Source organism: Otolemur garnettii, unplaced genomic scaffold (assembly GCF_000181295.1).
Source record: "Otolemur garnettii isolate 467f Iridium unplaced genomic scaffold, OtoGar3 scaffold00053, whole genome shotgun sequence".
In the NCBI taxonomy this organism is placed as follows: Eukaryota; Metazoa; Chordata; class Mammalia; order Primates; family Galagidae; genus Otolemur; species Otolemur garnettii.
Window position 1 is genome coordinate 8,418,586 of NW_003852448.1, and position 23,399 is coordinate 8,441,984.

Here is a 23,399-nt window from a genome sequence, read left to right on the forward strand (position 1 = left end):
AGCCATCATTGTTGTTTGGTGGGCCCAGGCTGGATTCGAACCCACCACCTCGGGTGTATGTGGCTGGCACCTTAGCCACTTGAGCCACAGGCGCTGAGCCATATAAGCTATTCTTAAGGCTTCGTGCTATGTTTTGTATTTCCTTGAATGTATTTTTTATTTCCAGAAGCTCTGCTTATTTCCAGAAGCTCTGCTTCACTTTTTCAAAAAAATAATTTTATTTCTTTAGTGAATTTTCCATTCGTTTACTTCATTGTTTTTGTGGTTTCTTTGTGTTGGGTTTCTATTTTCTCTTGTATTTAATGGAACTTCCTTACAATTCTTATTTGTATTACTTTTATCAGTCACTTTAAGATTCTCATTTTTGTATACAGCTATCATTTAATAAAAAAAAAGACTCTCATTTTTGTTGGTTTTGATTGGTATGCAGTTATTGTTTTCTTTGGGAGTGTCCTTTCAGTTTGAGTTTAAATGTATTCAGAGATCTTACACTGATTCCTTCTCATCTTAAGCAGCTTTTGCTTGTTATTTTTGGATTTTCTTATGTTAAGATAATGGCATGCCCAGTTTAATCTCTGAGATAATGGGGATGCTTGTGGGTTAGACTCAATGTTGTTTGATTGAGTCAATAAATGCTGCAAAGGGCATGCAGAGTTACCTCCCTATGAGTAGGTAGTGCTTACTAGAGGATACAAGCTGTGGTGTTAATTTTGGGTCCTATGACCTACGGTAGTCCCTCAGGAGAAGCACCACCCAGGTGGTGGGTGGGGTCCTGGAATCTCAAGTGAGTCCTTATTTTCTGCCACAACAGAACTGGATGGGGAAACACTGTTGGGTGAGTTGGCCTTCGGTCTCCACCAAAGCTGGCAGGTATCTGTTTCAGCAGGGATCAAAGATCTCCTCCCAGCTTCTAGACAAAGCCACCAGAATGGAATGGGAGTGGCCATATCCAGCCAGAAATTCTGCTTGTGGATGCAGGGCCATCTGTTATTCACTTTCTGGAAGTCTGAACACTCCTTTCTGCCCTCCCTGTTCCAAGGTTTTTATCTGCTATCTGACAGCAGGAAGGACCTCAAGCCAGATGAGTTTCCCATAACTGTGATACACACTGGGATGTTCTCTAACCAGGATACCAGCCTGACCTGAGACCGTGGTCCTCCTATTGGGGCAAGTGTGCCTGCCCCACAAGCACACTGTGGGTTAGGACCCACACTTTCCCCCAGATCTGCCCATGTGGGCACCTTTTCCTCCCAAGAACAATTCACACATCTCCCTTCCTTGGCCTCAAACAAGTGATTGAGTCCTGGGGTATGGGATCTGCCTTGCAGGCCTGTCCCTGGGTCTCTAAAGATCAATTCCTGGCCATACCAGGGAGAATTGCACTGGTTCCAAGTTCCCCATGCCCATGGGGTGACCAAATAGTTTCGATGTCCCTCTGCCTTGGGACATCTGCTGCTCTGATGGAGTTGCTAAGCAAGCAGCACCAGGGAGGGCCAGTGCAGAGGGAGCTCACAGTGTGAGCACTCTTCAGTCCACTGTGGGACAACCAGAAGAAAAGTCTGAGCCTAATTCTCTGTGGAAGCCTTCGTTTGGTGGCCAAATTGTCTCTCTTCATAGCCACAAGTGGGGAAGGGGAATGAGAAACAAAGAGTCTGTACACATTTGAGTCCTTGTGCAGTGGAGGCCCCAATAGAGAGGAAAAGCAATTACTGGGAACCCCAGCTCAGCCATCTCTCAGTATCCATGGGCTGAGCAAGGGAAAGTGGGGAAAGGAGTGTGAATGAGGCTCGGTGCCTGTAGCACAGTGGTTACCATGCCAACCACATACACCAAGGGTGGCAGTTCAAACACGGCCCAAGCCAGCTAAAAACAACAATGACAGCTCCAACAAAAAAGAGCAGGTTTTTTGTTGTTTCAAATACTTGTAGTCCCGGCTACTTGGGAGGCTGAGGCAAGAGAATCACTTAAGCCCAAGAATTTGAGATTGCTGTGAGCTGTGATGCCACAGTACTCTACTGAGGGTGACACAGTGAGACTCTATCTCAACAACAACAACAAAAAAGAGCGTGAATGGGAGAAAGTCAGAACTCTGGTCACTCTGTTTCTCTCTCTCCAGAAGGCAATTCACAAAGCACGTCCAGGTTCTGAGGTCATAACATCTTCTGGGACCCACTGGTCCCCTGTGGCTCCTGCATTCTTGACCAGAGTTGGGAAATGTTTTCATGGGAATGGATGAGACAAAAACTGAGGTGCTGAAGCCCCCTAGGGAGAAAAAAGGTGCATGGTGGATGGAGAAGCAAGATGGCACCTGCCACCTCAGCTTAAAGTGACGGCAAATGGCCCCGTGGTGCTGGCAGCCTAGAGCTTTTACTTTGAGAAGCTTCCAGTTCCCTGGTGGCAGGATCTTTTGGCCTTGTAAGAGTGGAAGAACAGCTTGGGAGTCCACTGACTGCCAGAGACATGGGAGAAGGGGAAACAAACCATTCTACCTGCCCTTCTTGCTGGACTCTCAATCTGAGGGCAAAGGCTTGAGATTCTCCTGGGGGTAGCTGGTGGAAGTCCAGGGAGCCTAGAGTTGTTGTCCAAGTTTAGGAGAGCTATAGATTTTTCTATCCATTAATTCAGATATAGTAGAACATCTGTAAGTTGACCAAGAGGCTGTAACAAACTGGTCCACATGTGGAGATGGTCCACATAAGGAATGAGGGCTTATAAGGGTAGAAGAGCTCACCAGCAGCTTGGGAGCTCACATAGACCGTGTCTAATCTCTGAAAAAGAAGTAAATTTAAGGAGGTGATCAATGGAGGGAGGAGGTCAACTATGGAGGTTCTACTGCATTTTCCATGGTATCCTTTATCCTTTTGTGCACATACATAGACAACCTCATAACATATTGCCTGAAAATTATACCACCTTCTCCAGCATGTCTTGAAGTCAGTTTTAGCTATATATGGGTTACATGGAAGTTAATCATGATCCCAAAGGACATAACCCCAAATGTTCACAGTCCCAAAAATGTAATTCTGGGAAAAATAATTTAAAAATTCTTTAGAAGTTCTTTTATATTAGCCTTGATAGAGTTAGAACATATTCTTCTTAGTAAAGCATCACAAGAATGGTGAAACCAAGAATCCAGTGTACTTACTTCTAAGTATACTTAATTCTGTCTGAAACCGGTAGACAATCTGATACATATCCACATAAGAGAAAAACTCAAATCAATTCGAGGTGGAGGGCAGTGGGAGAGGGGGAGAGGGAGGTGGGAGGGAGAGGAGGCATTACAGACACCTCATCTGGGGAAAAGACACAATTATAAGAGGAACTTTACCTAACAAATGCAAACAGTGTAACCTAATTCTCTATACCCTCCATGAACCTAAAACAATTAAAAAGTAAATAAGTAAAATCCTCTCAAATTTGTTAAAAGGTATTTATTTATACTTTTAAAGTAGGATTTATTTGGGAAACAAAAAATTTGACAGAACACTTCACAGGGCACTTTACACAATAAAGCAGGCAAAAACACCACGCACAGTTCTGCAAGCATTAACACTCAGGTGTACTAATGACAGTTACAGCAGGTATATCAGTGATGAACAGGTAACCTGTCTTTATGAAGAAATAAGCAAAAAAAAGGGAAATGTATAAATGCTTATCTCTATGGTTGATAATTGTGAGTACCCATCTTTATAACTGAAAGTCATCTGAAATACCATGACAAACAACCTAAATCCTTCAATGAGATTTATCAAAAGCTGCAATGGTTCATCACAATTCATGTAGCTGCCCAAGGCAGCTTTTTTTACACACTCAACATTTTTACACACACACATAATACACACAAAATATTGTTGTAGTAATGTGCTTTTGCAGAATTATATTTGAAAAAATGCATAAAATGATTAAAATTCTTTCAAAGTCTCAACACAATTCATACGTCTGGTATTGGAAACGATGTGAAGATGAAATTCACAGCATAACAAATTATAAAAAATAATGCCCATAATTTAAAATAGTGAAAAAAAGAAACTAAAAAGAAAATTTAACATATAAAAAGGCATATTACAGGAATACGTTATGGGCAACTGCACAGTGGTAGTCCATAAAGCCAGGTGACTTTCATGATCATTAACTATTTTTTGAAGTCTTGCATCACAATGAAAAGGTACTTTTTTTCTCGGAGGCCTTGGCTGTCCTTGGAGAATATGTTCACATTCATTTTCTCTGCGGCACTGCTGGTTTTGAACTTCTATGGTTTGATATACACTGACATGAGTATTCCCTAGTAAGTTTTTCCATCTGCTGTGAGATATTTCTATGCTGTTTTGGGTACTTGGAAATCTGTTGCACATGCAGAGCCCCGGCAAATTGGACGTTTGCCTTCAACACTGAGCGCAGATTTCCTCACTTAATTCGCACATCTCCTCTGGAAACACCCTCGCATAAATATACAAAATTATGCTTAATCCAGTCATGTTGACATCAGAAATTAAGCTCATAAAGCTTAATTTAATCCTTCTCAGTTGGGCATCCACATGCATCTTCTTAAACCAATTCAATTTCCAAATAGAGACAAGAATAAGGTAGTAGTTCTGCCTAAGACAATGCAACTATGTTGTGATTGGGATTTTAGGTGCTAGGGATTTTGGACTTTAGGGATTTAGGAGGCTAATGCCTTATCCATTAGGCGACTGGGGCCTGACCTTAGAGATTTAAACTTCAGGGATTTTGACTTTTCAGGATTTCAGCATTAGAGATTATGTGTTCCAGATTGTGTCTTTTAAGATTTTCATCCAAATTGTGTTTGACCAGACAATCACCTTCTGCTATAAGATCCTGGGGTGTTACTGACCACATTCCCACCAGTTTAGTCACTGCCCCTAGGAATTCCCTGGATCTTGTTCCTGTGCAGACCAAGAACAAAAATCAAATGTTCCTCACTTGATTTGGGTTGAGGGTGGGAACCTTCCATTGCTTATACTGAGCCCTTTGCTATTCTTTTTTCAGGTTTAATTTTGCCAGTGGTCATCTTCTTTCTCAGCAGAGTGCCAATGGCAGAGTTTTGTTTGTTCACTGCAAAAGTATATCGAAAAATGAACAAAACTATACCAAGATTCCCTTATGAGGGTCTGTGCTGGGTTTATTCATAACTCCTTACACCAAATGGCCTCTGCTGCTGAGGAAATTTCAAGTCTCAGCATTTGGCACTGGTTTTCCTGTTGGTGTTTGCAAAGTCTTCCACAAGGGACTTGTTGGCCTCCCTCTCTAATACAGGCTCAGTGGTTGCAGATTGTTTTCTCTTTTTACTTGTTTCTTTAGTAATCAAGGTCATCAGTAACCTGAAAGTCTCTGACTGTGAGGGCAGCGGCAGAGGACGGTGTAGGGCAGAGGTGTGGACTTACATGGTGACAGCAGAGATGAGCTGTGATTTGTGGGTGAGGGTGGTGGTGTTGAAGACAAAGCAAGTGTGGGTGAAGGCACAGGAAAGAACAGTAGAGGTGGACAGTACAGGGTAACCTGCCTCATTTTACATGGAAAAGAAACCTAAGTCTCCCAGATATGACTCTATATTCCATTGTTACCACCAGTTCTCAGTTCTCAAAGACCTATTTGCCCTATTTCTTGGAGATTGAAATTAAAAAAAATTTCCAAACCTCTTCAATTTGTTTAATTTATCCTTGAGTTGAGAAGATCTCCAGAACTTATTCATCTTGCTTACATGTTCAGCTTTGAGTGTATAAGCCTCCCTGAAGTAGACTTACAGTAGGCCCTCAAGAGCCTGGGAACTGAGCCTCCAGTTACACTCTCCTTGGACTTGCAGAATCGTCTGTATTTTAACTTCTGAGAGGTCTGACTGGGGATGCATGAGGGGACGCTCCCTGCCAGTGCAGATGGAAGGTTCCACACTGCTATGTTGTCTCCTGTGATCACCCACCAGAACGGGTGTTTCTCTGCATGGTTTGCAGGTAAGGATGACAGAGAGTAATGTCTTTGTTCAGTGAACATATGAGCATCTACACACATTGACTTGATTTCACACAACGTGATCAGCCCATGTATTTATTTAGGGAAATAGATTCAATTCAAATAAGAACATGAGTATGGTACTGAGGCTTTGCTTGTGTTTGGCCCTGTGGAAAGAAGATAACTTAAGGACAGAGAAGGAAGTCTGAGCTCAGTGCAAAATAGGCAAAAGCCACAGCGGTCATTGGCTACTGCAAGGGAAGGTTTCTTCTAGGGTGGGGAGTGGGTGTTGGCAGACTCTCAGGTTGGCAGGTTAGAACGAGGCAAGGGAGGGGAGCCTATGAGTCAGATGAAGAACTCTAGGAGCCACAGGTAAATCAATGGTGAATTGACGCATCAGGGTCACATTTACAAGGTCAGTTAGGTGTGACCTCAGGAAAGACCTCATACCTGCGCCTCCAGAATAGCAGATAGAGCAGGAGCGCACCCCGCAGAAGGACAAGCACGCTGATCCACCAGCCGCTCCCGTGGGACTTGTGCCATTTCTGCCACTTCCACAGCCTGGACAGCAGTCAAGGTCCCTGGGTCCCCTGTATGTGGGCTGCCACCTTCTCCGCCACCCTCCGGAGCAGCTCCTCGGGACACGCCCAGTGCAGGGCCTGCACCAGGCCATACACTTTATTGGTTTAGTGGGTGTCCCCGTTCTCCCTGACCAGGGTCCCTACCAGCTCCAGAAGCTCCTCTGCCTGGGCCTCCTGCTCCTGGCCCCTAGCTCTGAGGTCAAAGGCACAGACTCAGCCCCTGCATGTGACCACCAGCTCCCGCAGGGCATGGTTCTCCGTGCAGCACATGTAATACTGTAGGTCCTCCTTCCTGGTGAAGGCGATGACTGTGCACTTCAGGACGCCCTCCCGGAACATCACCCTCCCAGTCCTCACAGCCTGCTGGTCCTGGACAGTGAAACGGCCCAGGTGGGTCACCAGCAGCAGTGCGTGGGGCCCGGGAGCGGAGAACAGGTCGCAGCAACCTCTCTCCTCGCACTGGGGCTCTGCCTTGAGGACTTCACTTTTCCTACCACCGGATCCCGACAGCGCAGATTTCCCCTTTTCCATTCGTTTTGATCAATTGGATTATAATACGCCTTTTGTATAGTTTTCTTCATTTAAAAAAAAAAGAAAGGTACAGATAGGATTTCACTATGTTGCCCAGCTGGAGCGCAGTGGCAATCACGGTGCACCAGGCCTGGAACTCCGGGGCTCAAATGACCTCCTGCCTCAGTCTCCCAAAGCTGGGAGGAGGTCATTATGTCTGGCTTTCCTCATATTTTATCTGCTTGAGGTTCACTGAATGCTTGGGTCTCTGGGTTTATAGCTGTCATCAAATTTGGAAGACTTTTGGCCATGATTTCTTCCAAATTTTTTTTCTGCCCCTCTTATTTTTAGTGAATCCAGTTGCATGCACATTCCACTTGAGGTTCTCCCACGGCTCATTGAAGTTCTATTCGTTTAAAGTTATTTTTTTTTTTCCTTTTGTGTTTGTGTTTTGGAACTTTTCTATTGCTCTATCTTCAAGTTTGCTAATCTTTTTTCCCCCAAATCTCATATTTTGTTAATTCTATTCAGTGTAATTTTCATGTCTTGTATGGTCATTTTCATCTTTAGAAGTTAATTTGGATTTTGTTTTCTGTCTTCCACATCTCTGCTTAACTGTTGGAACATACAGAACACAGTTGTAACACCTTTGTCGATGTCTTTGGCTGTCAATTCTAACATTAAATTCAGTTTTGATTGACTTAACTCCTCATCATTGGTCATATTTTCTTGTCACTTTCCATGTTTGGTAATTTTTTATTAGATCCAGACATCTTGTTTTGACCTTGATGGGTGCTGAATATTTTTCTACTCCTGTAAACATTCTTGAGCTTCCTTCTGGGATGCATTTAAGTTACCTGGAAATAGTTTGATCCTTCAAGTCTTGCTTTTAAGATTAGTTAGATATAAGAGAAGTTTTCTGTCTGGAACTAAGGGTAAGGCTCTTCTGTGTACCCTACCAAATGTCCCATGAATCACAAGCTTTTTTTGTTTGTCTGATGGGGACAGATGCTATTCTTGGTCCCTTGTGAGTGCAGTGCAGGACCCTCTTTTCCATAATCCTCTTGAGTGGTTCTTTCCCTGTCCTCGGGGGATTTCAGCATGTGCATGTGCTGGTAAGTACCCAACTGTGAGATCAGGGGAACCTCTACAGGCTTCTGTCCAGCTCTCTCCTCACTTACACTCTGTTCTAAAACTTTGGATCTGAAGCAGTCCTCCCATCTTGGCCTTTCAAACAGCTGAGATTATAGGCTCTCTTCTATGAAGGTCAGCCACCTCTGTTTCTCTATAATCACAGCTCCATCTTCTCAAATCAAAGACTTTCCTGAACTTGACCTGGATTCCCCACATATGTTAGTGGCTTAATGTTGCATAACAAATTACCACAAATTTAGCAACTGAAAACAACACACATTTATTATCTCACACTGTTTGTGGGTCGGGAGCATAGGCCTTGCTTAGCTGTGTTCTCTGCTTCAGGTTTGCAACCCAGACTGCAATCCAGGTGTTAGCTGGAGCTGAAGTCTTATCAGAGGCTCAATTGATGAAAGATATGAACCCTCAGAATGTTGGTAGAATTCATTTCTGTGTGACTATATGACTGACAACTTTGACCTTTTGCTGGGTGTTGGCTAGAGCACACCCCGAAGTCCTAGATGCTGCTTGCAGTTTCTGCCTCTTGCCCCTGTCCATAGGCAATTCACAATGTGGAAATTTTCTTCTTGAGGGCCAGCATAAGAGGGCGAGGGCATCTTCCTAGGGCTATATAAATCACTAGAGTGACATTCCATCACTTATGCCATGTTCTGCTGGTTAGAAGTAGGTATCAGGTCCCACTCAAACCCAAATGGAAGTGTTTCCACAGAAGTGTGAACACCAGGAGCTGGGATTCACTGGGAGTCATCACAAGGTCCATCTGCCACACCATCTCTGAGCTGTGACCTGGGAACTCTCTCAAGGCGGAAGGCTGGGGCCACTGTAAGTGTTGTCCTATTTGTTTTCCAGTTAGTTCTACGTGATTACTCTCTTTTGTTATATGATGTTCACTGTCTTCTGTTATTTGTCCACTTGTTGTTATTTCTTTTTCTTTTTGGGAGGGGGGCAGATTTTTAATTTGTTATCCATGGTAGAGTGCCATGTCATCATAGCTCACAATAACCTCAAACTCTTCGGTTCAAGCAATCCTACTGCCTCAGTCTCCCAAGTAGCTGGGACTACAGGTGCCTGCCACAATGCCTGGCTAGATTTTTTGTTTTTTAACAGAGATGGGGTTTCTCTCTTGCTCAGGCTGGTCTCCTGAGCTCAAGCAAGCCACTGATCTTGGCGTCCCAGAGTGCTAGGATTACAGGCATTAGCCACCATGCCAAGTCAATTTGATGTTGTTTCACATGAGGGGATAAATCTTGTTCTTCTTATGCTATTTTGAACTGAACAGGATGGATCTCTGGTACAATGCTAAATAGAAGCAATGATAATGTGCATTTGTTTCATATTTTAATACAAACACATGCAGTTTTTTGAAACTCTCTTCATCTGTCTACTTTTAGATGATTTCCAATATCTTTACATGGATTTACATTTTTTTTCAAATTTTTATAATAGTTATCCACAGGAAAGTTTGTATAATCAATTTACTTCTCTACCATTAGGAAGGAGTAATAGTTATTGATTTTAAAAAACAATTTTTCTATTGTAATTTTATTTATAAAAATTTCACCATTTCTTTCAGATGTATTTCATTATTTTTGGCAGTTTCTTGTTCCTTTTCCTTTTGAAGGGTGTGTGTCATCTTTCAAAAAATATTTCATAGGTGTTTAATATGGTGTAACCAGTATTTTGATATTGAAATCTTTTGAGTCTAATTCTGTTTTGTTTTTTTTTTTTTTTAGTCTGTTTGCTCTAATTCATAGACATATAACATGGGCTCAGTTTATTGAAGTTACTTGAATATCTGAATATTCAAGTAAATTGGAAATGTTTTCTTCTAGATCAGATTCATGTTTGCTTCTACTGGAAGTCAAGAGCTCAGCTGATCTGAGATGCCTTCAGCCTCCTGTGAAGGCCCAAACTTAACACAGAAGCCTCAGAATCAGCTCCCCATGTTCACTGACAACCCAGGACCAAGTTTCTCCTTCTCAGGACTGATCTTGACGTTGGTGAGCTCATCAATCATAAAAATTCACTTTCTTATAACCTTAATACAATTAGCCTCTGCTTGCATTTAGCAGATAAGGTTTTAGAATATCCAGTTCACCATCTTACCTGACATCTAAGCCTCTACGTATATATGTTTCAATGCTAAATTTGAAGGGTGCCAGGGCTAAAATCTGGCTAAACCCCTTTCAATGTTAATCAAATTTGATGTACATAAAACAGACTACTGATGTGTGTGTCTATGTGTTCTTGATGGGCACAAATTTGTTTTGTTACAGAGTAAATGAACCATGAAAAGAATGTTAAAGAAAAGTAATCCTACGAACTTTACACTTTACTTATTATTATTTTATTGCTGTTTTATTGTATTCATATTAATACATGTTATTAGTATTATAAAGAAGAAAAGGTATTTTCAGGAGCATAAAAATTGTTAGAGATTTGCAAAGGAGAGGAATTTTATATTTACCATTTTCAAAAGGTTTTAGTACTGTAATTTTAATCAAATAGAGTTTTTAAAATATTTTGGTTCCTTAATAAATGGTGTAATATGTTAAGATTTAAACATTTCACAGAATCTCAGCTATGACATGAGGCATCACATTCTACAGGGAAGGCACTGTGCTCCACCCACCAAACGATAGTGAGTAAATATTAATAATCACCGACTGTAACTACAACCCAGAAGGCTTGCATTGTGGAACAATGGTCCTTCGCAAGATTATTATGACCTCCTTGAGTATAATGCACAGAAAGCTACAAAATAAATGGCACATGCCGGAGGGTAAGGAGTAAAACAACTTGCACACACTGCGCAACACACAGAACAACAGAACCAGCAATTTGACACACAGTTGAATACAAAATAAAACACACAGTTGTGTTTTGATTAGGATTCTTTGTAGGCAATTTGCTTTGGCTATGGCTATGTGACGTCTCTGAATTTCCATGTACTTTAGCAAATTCCCTCTGAAATTCTTTGATCTTTCTTCCGACCTGACAGATCCACAATTTGGCCCTTGCACGAGGCTATACAGTTCATTGGTGAAGTGGCCGCCCCTCCTCTCCCTCATCAAGCCCTCAATTAAGTCCATCAGCTCCTTCACTTGGTCATCCCGATCACTCCCCTCAGCTCGATTATTAAAGGCACAGACACGCCCCCCACATGCTGCCACCAGCTTGCTGAGGGCTTTGTTGTCCGACTCATGGATGTAGTCTATCAAGGAGCCACCTTTGAGGTCTTCCTTGTGGGTAAAGAGGATGATTGTGTGTCTCATGGCATCCTCTCCAAAGATCTCCTGCACTCTCTGGATAGCCTGCTGGTCCTGGGTGGTGTACCGGCCCAACTGGGTCACCAGCAGCAGCACGTGGGGTCCTGGTGCAGAGAGTGAGTAGCACCTCTGCACCTCTTGGTACAGGTCTTCACACTGGTCCTTCTCAGAAAACACACCTGGCGTGTCAATAATGACCATCTCTCTCTCTCCCCAGCTTCCCTGACTTTTGCTGCAAGTCTTAGTCAAGGTCTGGGCACTCAGCTTGGACTCAAATGCTCGCTTCCCAAGGATGCTGTTTCCTGTAGCACTTTTGCCGGTTCCTGTTTTGCCCATGAGAATGATCCTCAGCTCTGATCCACTGGCATGTTGGCTCTTTGTACATGGTCCTATTAGGAACAAGTTTACTGTGTTATTACTCTTCTGATCATGGCAATGGAAAATTTTCAATGATAATGAGGTATTCCTCATTATGGGAAAAAATACTCCCACAATCTATTGTATTTATGAAATAAAACCTAAGTCCATTATCAAATAAAATGTACTAATTATGGTTTTTAAAACATTTTGATTTCTCTAGGATTGCAAGGATATTCTCATATTGAACTCTGAAAGAACATTCTTGGACAATGAAATGAATTTAGAAACACATCTCATCACTTAACTCTTGCCTGAATCACTCAGTTGTGGCCCTCTTGAAGACAAATTTTATGGAGGTCAGAGATGTGTAGCCAGGAGTGTGGGTTCCATCTCAAGATGGGGCAAATAACCTGGCTCTGCTCCACTGGTAGAAATTGCCCTTAGCTGGGCAGAGTGTGGTTATGACCACCAGGGAAATGACTGGACCAGGGAAATAACAGAACGAGTAGTGTAAAATTATTTTTACTAATAATACAGAGAAATTACTGTATTATTTACTAAGAATTTACTAAGAAACAGCTGATAGTTTATAGAGGATACCAAACTTGTGCTTAGAAAAGACGGCATAATCTTTATATGAGGCAAGAAAAGAATGTGGTAAACTCCCCTCTCTTCCCTGTATCCTTCCTCTTCCAGGGAGAGGAATGAATAGGGACAGACATATAAAGGACTTTCAGACACACAAACGGGGAAGGCATGGAAGCCATGCTGCCATATCTGCTGGTCCATGCCATGGTGAGAGGAATGACTATCTGGGATGAGTTAGTGGCAGAATCAAGAAGCTGCTAGTGGCTTCTGTTATGTGGCAGAGACAGGGGAGCCACTTAACTTGCAAGGCAGGGTTAATTCTGGCTTCTGGGGTCAATTCTTTTTCTCTTTTACTGTAAAGGAGGAACATTTGACCTATATAAATGAATCAGAATATTCTAAGTGAGGAATCTTTCTGGCAGTAGATCTTGGAAGATAATCTAGGAGTTCCTAGAGAACCAGGATTCTCCTGCTAAGCCCATTGAGTTAGAGAAAGTTGGAGAAGGGAAGTCTACAAAGAGTATAAAATATGAGAGCCAAGATGGAACTTAGAAGGGAGTTAGCTTTCTGAGAGGCAACAGCAGTGGGAAAGAATAAAGAATCTGGATCTGCACTGCCTACTTTTCACTGTTTTCCAGTTGCTAGCCATGTGATTTTAGATAACTGCTTAGTTTCTCTGCACCTGGAAAAAACAATGGTTTATACCATGTGGTGTTATTTGAAAGATTAAACAAGCCAATATACATAAAGAATGTAAAATAGTGCCTGTGTACTTAATCACTTTGTGAACATCAGCCTATTATTGTCTAAGGCAGCCTCCTTATAAATGAAGTAACTGTGTCCTATATGGTTAAGAAACTTAGACAAGCCTGGGGGTGGTGGCTCATGCCTGTAATCTCAGCACTCCTAGAGGCCGAGGCAGATGGACTGACTTAGCTCAAGAGTTAGAGATCAGCCTGAACAAGAGCAAGACCCCATCTCTCCTAAAAATAGAAAAATTAGCCAAGCATTGTGGCATGTGCCTGTAATCCCACCAGCTCAGGAGTCTGAGGCAGGAGGATTGCTTGAACCCAGGAGTTTGAGGTTGCTGTGAATAATGATGCCACAGCACTTGAGCCTGGGCAGCAGAGTGAGATTATGTCTCAAAAAAAGAAAAGAAAAGAAAAGAAACTTAGACAAAGCCACCCAGCTAGTTAATAATGGTGACACCTACTGTTTATTAAGATGTGCTTGGCTCTGTGCCAAGTGGTTTACATGCCTTATCTGATTTGTTCCTCCTAGCAATGGAGTTTGAGTTAGGATTAGGTACCTGCCAGGGGTCTTGTTAGGTTCAAGTGACCTCTCTGGCTCACAGCACTGCTTAGGGCTCACTGGGGTGCTAATCTACTCAGGATTGGAAACAGCTTGTCAGAGGGACATATCAGGTCTTCCTCCTAGTGAGAGTCATCTCAGGGCAAGGAGATGGCGCTTTGGGCAGGTACTGAGCCTTCCTGACCCACAGGAGCCAGGGTTTCCTGTAATAACTCTGGGGCTCTCTTAGCCTCTGAATTCTCTGGAAGAAACATGACAGTTGCAAGAGTCACCCTGCTCAGGGAATTCCAGAACATAGCCTCCCATCATGTACTGATAGTTCTCTGAGTATAGACATTATTCACCCATCAAGGGAAATTTTTAAACACAAGCAAAGTTTCTTCATATTAAATTACCAGAGAATCATAGCTGGAAAGTTTAACCAAAGATTAAATTCTCAGGCAAAAGGAAGGGAAAGGGCTAGTAATCTTTTACCCATAGGCTCCTCTTGTTCCTACCTTGTTTTATCCTAGTTTGCCCATATATCTGCAGCTTGCCCAAGGACACAGAGCTATTAAAATTCATGAATTGTGTGAATGGAAAAGCTTGCCTTTTACTTTGTTTTATGCCTCACGTTGCTCTGCCAACCCCTGTTACATATATGTAAATATTCTCTCTCCTAATCAAGTTTATTGCAATCTGTGGGCTCTTATTTTCCAGTGCAGTTACAGCCTTACAATGGACATGTATTAGAAACTTTTGCCCTAGTTACTGGCCCACCAGCCAGTGCTGTGTCCTTTTCTCCCATGGGAGGGAACAGGGGAAAGACCCTTCCCCATGGTGAGCCAAGAGTGGGGCGTCTCTAAAAGTACTACTCGTAAATATTGTGCTTGCCTCAAGAAATTGAGATGAGCATTTACTGAACTATAGAAATTTGTAACTTTCCTCAAGTGTAGCAAAGTGAAGAGAATTCTTGAACAAATTTTTGAAAGAAATGAGCAGATGTTACCTGGAGTTTGGGTAAACAGGAGGACTACTGCAGAGAGAAGGAGCTGAGGTCTGGTCAAATAAGTCACCAGAGAGTGTGCAGCTGTGTCAGGGAAGTGGATAAAGGAGTACGTTAGGGCATTAGGGACCAGCCCGGAGACAACTGTGGGACCATGGGACCCCAGTGTTTTGGCCTCTTTCTTCAGTGACCCCACCTCCTGTCTGATCCGGAAAGGGAAAAGAACAGAAGGGCTGAGAAGACAGAGCTGGGAGAGACAGGAGACCTCTAGAAGGCCCCAGAGCTAAGGCTGAGAGAAGAGAAGCCAGATGGAATATAAGTTTGATGGTATGTGTCACAGTAATGTTAATGAAAGTGTTCTTGTAATCCATGCGAATCAGAAAGAAATCTGCCTAAGATGGTGCTGAGAGTTAAGGTTGCATAATTAGAGGCCATGTCAGGAGGGGGAAAGGCTATATTGTTCCTCATTTGGATCTCACAGAGTTCCGCTTGTGCAATCAGTAAGTTCCAGACACAAGGAAACCAAAGTCCCACCCCATTCTCACAGATGGGGTTGAGTGTAAAGTGGACTTGGGGGAGGGGGGAGATCTGCACTCTTCTTGATGTGAGAGACTAAAGACAGGGCTGGTGGGGGGCAGGCAAAGAGCTAGGAGAGGGTAGGACAGGGGAGGTCAAGACACAGAGAGAAACCAAGGGAACCTCCCCAGGAATGAATAGCAGAGCAGGTGGTGGGAGGGGGAAGAAGGTGGAGGAAGGGGAGAGAGCAAACCTATAGAAAGGAGAGAGAGAGGAGTGAATGGCCGGAGAAAGAATGTTCCAGGCAGATCTAAAAGATCAGTGTACAAGGAGAAAGTCTGAATGCATATTTTGGTTCCTGGTAGAATGTTTTAGCAGTTTAGTTTTGAGCTGGTGATGGTGGCAATGGTGGGAGTTAGAATAAGACCCCTCACTGCTCCCCCCTTTAACAATTTTGCCCAGGTATCATCAGAAAGAGGTCCACACAGGAGGTCCCTTTCTCACCAGAGCGATGGCTTTCCTTTGGGTCCATTGTGTTCCTGAGGGACAGAGAGACAAGGAATTTTATTTTTCAGTTCTAAATCATGAGAGACCCTTACATTTCTAGACAACCATGTTTGCCTGTTCGTAATGGACAAGGTGGGTGGAAAGAGAATCACTATACCTATCTAACAGAGACGTTGAGTCACTTGCCCAGGCTCCGCAGAGATGTGGTTTCATCTGTCAATCCCAAGCCCTGCTCTCTGGTTTCCTTCCTCTCACGAACCCTCCCTGTCCCCTTCTTTCGCTTTCCCTGGCCTCACTCCCTTCACTTCTCCCAGCTTTTATCCAGGTGTGCCCCTCCTCACAGCAGAGGCTCAGTCCTCTCTTCCTTCTCTCCGTCCCCCATCCTGCCCCTTCCTCTTCTCTGCTCTCCCCAAACCACTCTTCATGTGGAGCCTTTGCCAAGAGACTGCATGAGTTAAGAGCAGGACTCCCCAAATGTAGACTGTCTTTAAACCAGTAATATACCTCACTGGATCCATCAATTACTTGACTTTTCCTCATGCCCTAGTAGTCACTGATAGTGAAGCCCTTGAGATCCAGTAGCTATATAGTGAGAAATATCGGCTCATTTTCATCAGATAGTTTCTCTTGCTTAAATCTGTTAGGCATAGCCCAAGTCTACTAGCGCAGAAAGCTTACAGCCACATGCTAACACCCAAATTCTTCCTAGTTAGCACTTTTTACTGACTTAATGCTAAGGAAACTCTTTGCCAGTACTGTGTAAAATAAATTCTCTATGGCTATCCTATAGACTGGTTTCGTTTCAGCTGACAGAAGTCACTCTGAATTGTTTCCCTTAAAACAGGGCAAATTTGTTCTTAAAAAAATCAAAATAAATTATGCATTGCCTGAGACCCTGAAATCAACATCTGAACATTTAGTTAATGTAAGCTTACCTGATTTATTGTGAAAAGAAAAAGACGACTCCTGGTTTAAACCTGTTACCTTTCGGCTCCACTTCAGGAGAAAAAGAAAAGAACACAGAGACTTCAGATGGCCCGGTCTGCTCTTTAACCTCTGCCCAGCTTCTCAACTGTGAAAGAGCCCCACCACGTGCCTGTGTTTGGAATTCTCCTTTAACCTGCATTTGCCACCATACAGACCAATCTTCTTTTCAAAAGTAAAAAAAAAAAAAAACGGTTTGAATGATTTTGCCTGGGCAGGAAAGAAAGACAGCAATGCCAGGGAATGGTAGGTTTGCGTCCTCCCCACGTGGGCTGTGTCCCAACTGTTAGACATTTGCCTAAATGCAACTGTCCCTCTGAGGAGGGCTTCAACCTCACCCCATAGGCAGCAGGGTGAGGCAGGTGCCGCTGGCAGAGAAGGGAGAACACAGGAGCTGGGGGGGGGAGGGGCGCTCAGAGAAGCACTGTACAGGGGATGAGGGCACAGGGGAGGGAGCCGGAGAGGCACCAGCCTTGTCTTAGTCTGGCTGTAAGCAGCAGCCATTAGCCATCCAGACATTTACCCATAAATCACGCATGGCTTCCGGGCACCCAGGCTGTTTTTTTCCTGTCCAACCCTGTGATTTCATGGGGCGGGGGCATGACACTGGGAGAAATTATCTAGGTAATGTGTACAATAATAATCAAAGTATTCATATTCAGGAAGAATGACCCAAAGAGTTAAAGTTTAAATCATTCAAATATTCTTTTGCTTGTGTGTAGGACCATCACCCCAACAGAGAAAGAGGAAATGATTATTGCAATTAGCTAATGTTAAAGTCAGCATATACACACTTTATTTAGTTCTGTTTTATTAAATGCTTTTATGAGGTGTATATTTGGAAAAAAATTATTTTAATGTTGATTGAGGTATTTCCAGTTTTTTTTTATTGAACTACTAATATTATAAATTACTTTAGTAAGTTTCCTAATAGAAGTGATAAGTTAGGTGTACTTATGTAAAAAGTTGGGTTCCAAGGGATGGAGACTATTGAGAAGAGGAGGAAGAGCGAATATAGATGAAGGAGGTTTGTCAGGGGGTGCTCGCTGGATATACACTTGAGGGACAGAAAGAGCCCAGGACCGGGCAGGGAGAAGTTAGACTGAGAAATAGTCACAATGTCACAGTGAATGCCAGTCCACCTGGAGCTGTAAAGTTGGATGGACTTTCAGGGTGAAGGTGGGGGGCTGGACTTTATAATTCCCACTCGCCAGTTGTTCAGTATAAACTTCCCCTGGGAAAGACACTTGACCCTATGCAAGGCAAAGCCAATTTCTGGACAGGTCTGATGGCTAGACAGTTGAGGGCTAACTGCTGGCCACACTCCTGTTTTTACACTGTTCCTCTAGGTTTGGAGACTAAAATGTTCCTTCTCCCACTCCATGCTTTGCGCCATCCCAGCATGGCTTTTAAAATTCTCACTGATGAAATTTCTCCTTGGTCAAGTCTCCCACTTCTGTCCCTCATGAACACTGACCCATGGACATACAAGGGACATTTCCCCTGCCTTTATATTTCCAGTAAGTGATGTGTCTACGGCCCCAAGTGGGGGGCTGACAGATGTTGGGAGGAGGTGATGATGAAAAGGCTCGTGGCTGAGGAAAGAAGTGTGCTTTACAGTGTGCTGTGGAATTTACAACAATCTGTTTTATTTCATGTGTCAAGGCAATTCTGAGAAATGGGTCAAGCCAATTCAGTCACACTGAGATGTATTTGACAATCCTTCGGTGGTTTCTAGTGAGGGGTTTATTTATAAAGCAGCATTGTTCCATGGAACATTCTGTGATGGAGGAAGTGTTCACTATCTGCATTGTCCAATATGGCAACCAGTGGTCACGTGTGGCTGACTAGCACTTGCATTGTGGCTAGTGCGTGAGAGAAGCTGAATTTTGCATTTTTTCCTTTATTTTCCCTCTTCCCTTCTACCTACACTGCCCTAGCCCTGGAACAAGACCTCCGTGAGAATGGAATTCACATTTTTATTTTAATTTGTATAATTAAATGGCCACTTGTGGCTAGGAGGTAACCATTTTGGAAAGTGCAGTGATAGAGCATATCATTTTTAAGAAGGTGATACAAAACACAGTGTTTAAGAAAAAGAGTGCACTGGTAAAGATATGATGAGACATTGCAAAGGAAAAGAAACAAACAAACAAAAGGATGAAATAGATTAACACCCTAAGATTTCAAAACATGGAATGGGGAGGATTGTTACCAGGAGTTTAAAACCTATGCTGGGGCTCAGCGCCTATAGCACAGTGGTTATGGCCCCGGCCACATACACCCAGACTGGTGGGTTCCAACCTGGCCCAGGCCAGCTAAACAACAATGACAACTGCAACAAAAAAATAGCCGGGTGTTGTGGTGGGCACCTGTAATCCCAGCTACTTGGGAGGCTGAGGCTAGAGAATCGCTTAAGCCCAAGCGATTTTGAGGTTGCTGTGAGCAGAGAAGCCACAGCACTCCACGGAGGGTGACATAGTGAGACTCTGTCTCTAAATAAAAAATAAATAAATAAATAAATAAAACTTATGACGGCTTCTTGTAGGCTTGTTAACTTCCTGCCCTGTTAGGCAGTTTTCAGCTCATCATTCTATGTATTTTGGAGTAACGAGGAGTTCACTGGATGCTTAACCTCAAGGTATCCCTCACTATTTGAACTCTCATAATCTGAATATTTGCTATAAACAATGAAGAATTTCACTGAAAGTTTGTTATTTGTAGTGAAAACCCACAGAAACAAATCTGGCTATGCACACCCACACAGACACTTAGCTGTGAGTCTGGGGAGAAGAAGCAGAGCGAGCTGCAGTCATCTCTCAGCGTCTCCTGACAGGCTCTTGTCTCCTGCCCATGTCATCCAAATGTATTTTCAATTGTTGGAATTATCTTTTCCACTTTTTCCACTTTTCCATGTAAGTGAAAATGCCTTGTATAAGACAGGGACATTTATTGCTGACTTCCAAAGTTTCATGGAAGTCATAGGTGCAAAACAAAACAACAACAACAACAACAGACAAAAAACCCTACTTCAGTCTTTTAAAAGAGGCTTGATTTAGTAATATGTACATTGAAAAATATGAAGGACTATTCAGCTTCTATAACCAAGAACTTACTACCAAAGAATTTATTCAAACTGATGATCAGAATTGTTGGAAGGAGTCAAGCTCAGAGAATAATCTTAAAGATTAATTGACTAAATTTTTAAATTAAAAAAAGTTTTATAGGAATTTTAAATTTGACAGGAGACATCAACAGAAGCATTCTGCAAACAGACGCGATTACAAGCACAGTGTTACTGGAGCAGGAGGTGCATGCTTGCAAGCAAAGGCAATGCGGACAGATGATTGTGTGAGTTCTCCCCATCATGTTGCTTTGTCTTTGAGTTTAAATGATGGGTCACAACCATTTCCTTCTGCAGGGGCAAGTGCAGTGACTTAAAGATAGTTCTGTTTCTTGGAACTGGGCATGGTAAACCTCAGGCATGAAGGGTTCTCCCCTCCTAACCAGTCAGTCCCGCACGCTTCACCCCTGCTGTGTTCACAGCCGTCTGAGGACTACTCTCCTTCCTCTCCCTCCAATTTTCCTTTAGGCAACTCTAGTCAGTAAATAAACGTGTTTTAAATAGTCTTTTTTAAAAAATTGTGAGTGAAATTTTAATTCACTGTTTGTGTGAACCTACTTTTATATTTAAGCTATTATTCTGCATGCTTGTGGAAGATGGTAGAAAAGATTACCTGCATCCATATACGATGTATTCATATTTTTGCTTATCTGTGACAGACTTAAAAGTTTAGTGTTAAATAAACCCATGAATAAAAGTGCTAAACAATTAGCTGCTTGGCGTTGAATAGTCTTACATTTTTGTAGAAATCCTTCGTGATTGTTATTACAGTTGCTTAAGAATGTTTTAAGGGTGTCTGGAGGAAATTGTTGGGGGTTGTAAAGGGGCTAGAAGTGTATTGCTGCTTTCCCCTTTACATGCTGAAATATAGATTCCCTCAATCTAGAATTTTGCTTTGGGACTTCCTTGTTTCAGACAAAACTACATTCAGAACAAGAGATGCCTCTTCCATGGCATACAGTGAGAAGGTGATGCAGTTCCATAGGCTGTGAAGGGAAGGGACTGTGTGGATCATCTCTGAGCATCTGAGATCCTGTTCCCTACACACAACCCGTTTTCTTAGCTTATGAGTCAAGAATAAAGCTGACAATAGTACCTTTAAATTTCTCTGACTTTACAATACTAAAACTTAGGGAAGTATAAAACCATCAGGAGAAGAGTGCTGTCACCTTGGTGAAGCCACCTGGGACAGCCACAGCAGATGGAAAGTGGAGCAGAACTCAGCTGAAAACTAGAGGCTTGCCTGTGGCCCTTGTCTTACCTGTCCCCCCATATCTAGGCCATTTGAGCCACTCTGACTGAGCTCCCATCTGTCTGGAACAGAGACAAGTTGTATCCTTTGCGCTTTGCCCGAATTCTTTTTAATTTGAAAATATTAAGGAGGTACAAGTGTTTTTGTAACATGGCTTGAGCCAGGGCTATCAGTGTGCCCATCATCCGAATAGTGCTCATTGTAGGTAGGTTTTCGCCCCTTCCCCCCCCCGCACCCACTTGATTTCCACTGAGTTTTATTTTCCTCTGTGCACATGTGTACTCATGAGTTAGCTCCAGTTTAACAGCAAGTATATGAGGTGTTCATTTTTCCATCCTTTAGACACTTAGGATTCTGCCCAAATTCTTAATAAACAAACACATGTTTAATCAACATGTTGATTTATCCCAATGAGTTTTGCAGTAGTCTTTTATGCATCAGCCAATAATCAGATCACTGGAATAGATTTCTAGAAAGAAAATTGTTAGATAATTAGTATGAATTATAATTATATGATAATTAGTATGAATTTATAATTGTAACAGACATTGCTGAATGGCCTATGATAAAATTTTAACCAAATTAATTTCACCAATGTTTTATTAGTTTTCCCCATGTCCTTGCTTATAATTTTATCTTTGCCAGACTTACAGGTGAACAACTATGTTACTGTGCTCTCCATACGCATTACTCAATATGAATAAGGTTGAGTCATTTTTCTTGTGTAAAAGAATGATGTCTATTTCTTTATTTATATCCATCATATACATATATATATATATAATCTACCATGTTTCAATTCTGGTGTTAATCATTTTGATATTGATATGTAGAAAATCTTGATGGGGCACAGAATAATTATTTATCTCTTTTTCTTGAATTTTTAAGGAAAGTTCTAGTATCTAACAGAGTGTTAAATAAACACAATGATAGCAGGCCTCCTTGTTCTTAATTTTTGTGGCACTATCTCACTGTTTCCCTTAAAATAGAGGTAGGCTTTGAGGTTGAGATTTGAAATGTTATTATAGTAAAGAAGGAGGCAATAATTAGATGTTGAATTTTACCAAATTACCTTTCAACAGCTAAGGAAATGATTGGATTATGTTGCTCCATAGCTTTATAACACATTAAACCATACAAAAATATTTTTCTAATATTGAATCCTCTTTGCATACATAGAACAAATCCTAACCATTTGGTTTTTTTTTTTTTTTGAAAGAAGAGATTTATTTATTTATTTTTATTTAATCATAACTGTATACATTAATGCATTTATGGGGCACAATGTGCTGATTTTATATACAATTTGGAATGCTTACATCAAACTAGTTAACATAGCCTTCACCTCACTTACTTAATTATTGTGTTAAGACATTAATTGTTCAGCTTGGCACCCGTAGCTCAGTGATTAGGGCACCAGCCACATACACCATACAATTTTGGTGGATTCAAAACTGGCTTGAGCCTGCTAAACAACAATGACAACTACAACAACAACAAAAAAAGAATCGCCAGGCATTGTGGTGGGTGCCTGTAGTCCTAGCTACTTGAGAGGCTGAGCAAGAAATCATTTAAGCCCAAGTGATTTTGAGGTTGTGAAACCATGGTACTCTAGCGAGGGGGACATAGACTCTGTCTCAAAAAAAAAAAAAAAGACATTAATTGTTCTTAATGCTTTGCTGAATTCCATTTGTTAAAAACTAATTTAGGATTTTTACATCAATGTTCTTAAGTGGTTGTCTCCGTTTCTAAAACACATAAATTCTCTCTTTGCCTAGTTTTAGCTGCATCTTGTTTTAGGGTCTCATCTTCCTCCTGTTAAAGTAAATTAAAATGGAGACCAGGCCGGAAGACTCCTTGGTCAGACAAAATCAGTTAGTCCTTGTAAGTGACCTTGACCTTGCTCAATTCTGCAGACATAGGTGAAACTTGAGCTATTTATATTAAATATTTATATTAAAGAAAGCAGAACTTGGCTCAGCCCCTATAGCTCAAGTAGCTAAGGCACCAACCACATACACCAAAGATGGCGGGTTTGAATCCAGCCTGGGCCTGCCAAACAACAATGACAACTATAACCAAAAAATAGCTGGGCATTGTGGTAGGCCCCTGTAGCCCCAGCTACTTGGGAGGCTGAGGCAAGAGAATCTCTTAAGCCCAGAAATTGGAAGTTGCTGTGAGCTGTGATGCCACAGCACTCTACCCAAGGCAACAGCTTGAGGCTCTGTCTCAAAAAAAAGAAAAGCAGAACTTAAGATCAATCAATCAGAAGTAGCCAATAATTTTATATGAC

General features: G+C 42.1%; 1 protein-coding gene across 1 annotated transcript; it reads right to left on the reverse strand.

The window, feature by feature from the left end:
• Positions 1-10,703: 10,703 nt before the first annotated feature.
• GIMAP2 (GTPase, IMAP family member 2) lies at positions 10,704-16,738 on the reverse strand. The gene is made up of 3 exons (XM_023514445.1): positions 16,682-16,738; positions 15,744-15,778; positions 10,704-11,868 (listed from the first exon to the last, which is right to left on the reverse strand). Exons 2-3 carry the CDS (start codon positions 15,769-15,771, stop codon positions 10,883-10,885), a joined length of 1,014 nt encoding a protein of 337 aa, XP_023370213.1. The 5' UTR covers positions 15,772-15,778; positions 16,682-16,738; the 3' UTR covers positions 10,704-10,882.
• Between the last annotated feature and the right edge of the window lie 6,661 nt (positions 16,739-23,399).

Coding starts and splice junctions, on each gene's coding strand:
- GIMAP2 (XM_023514445.1), bottom strand. CDS start 15,771: ATGGACCCAAAGGAAAGCCATCGCTCTG. Junction 11,869..15,743: donor AAAGGAAAGCCATCGCTCTG/GTGAGAAAGGGA, acceptor TGTTCCTAATAG/GACCATGTACAAAGAGCCAA.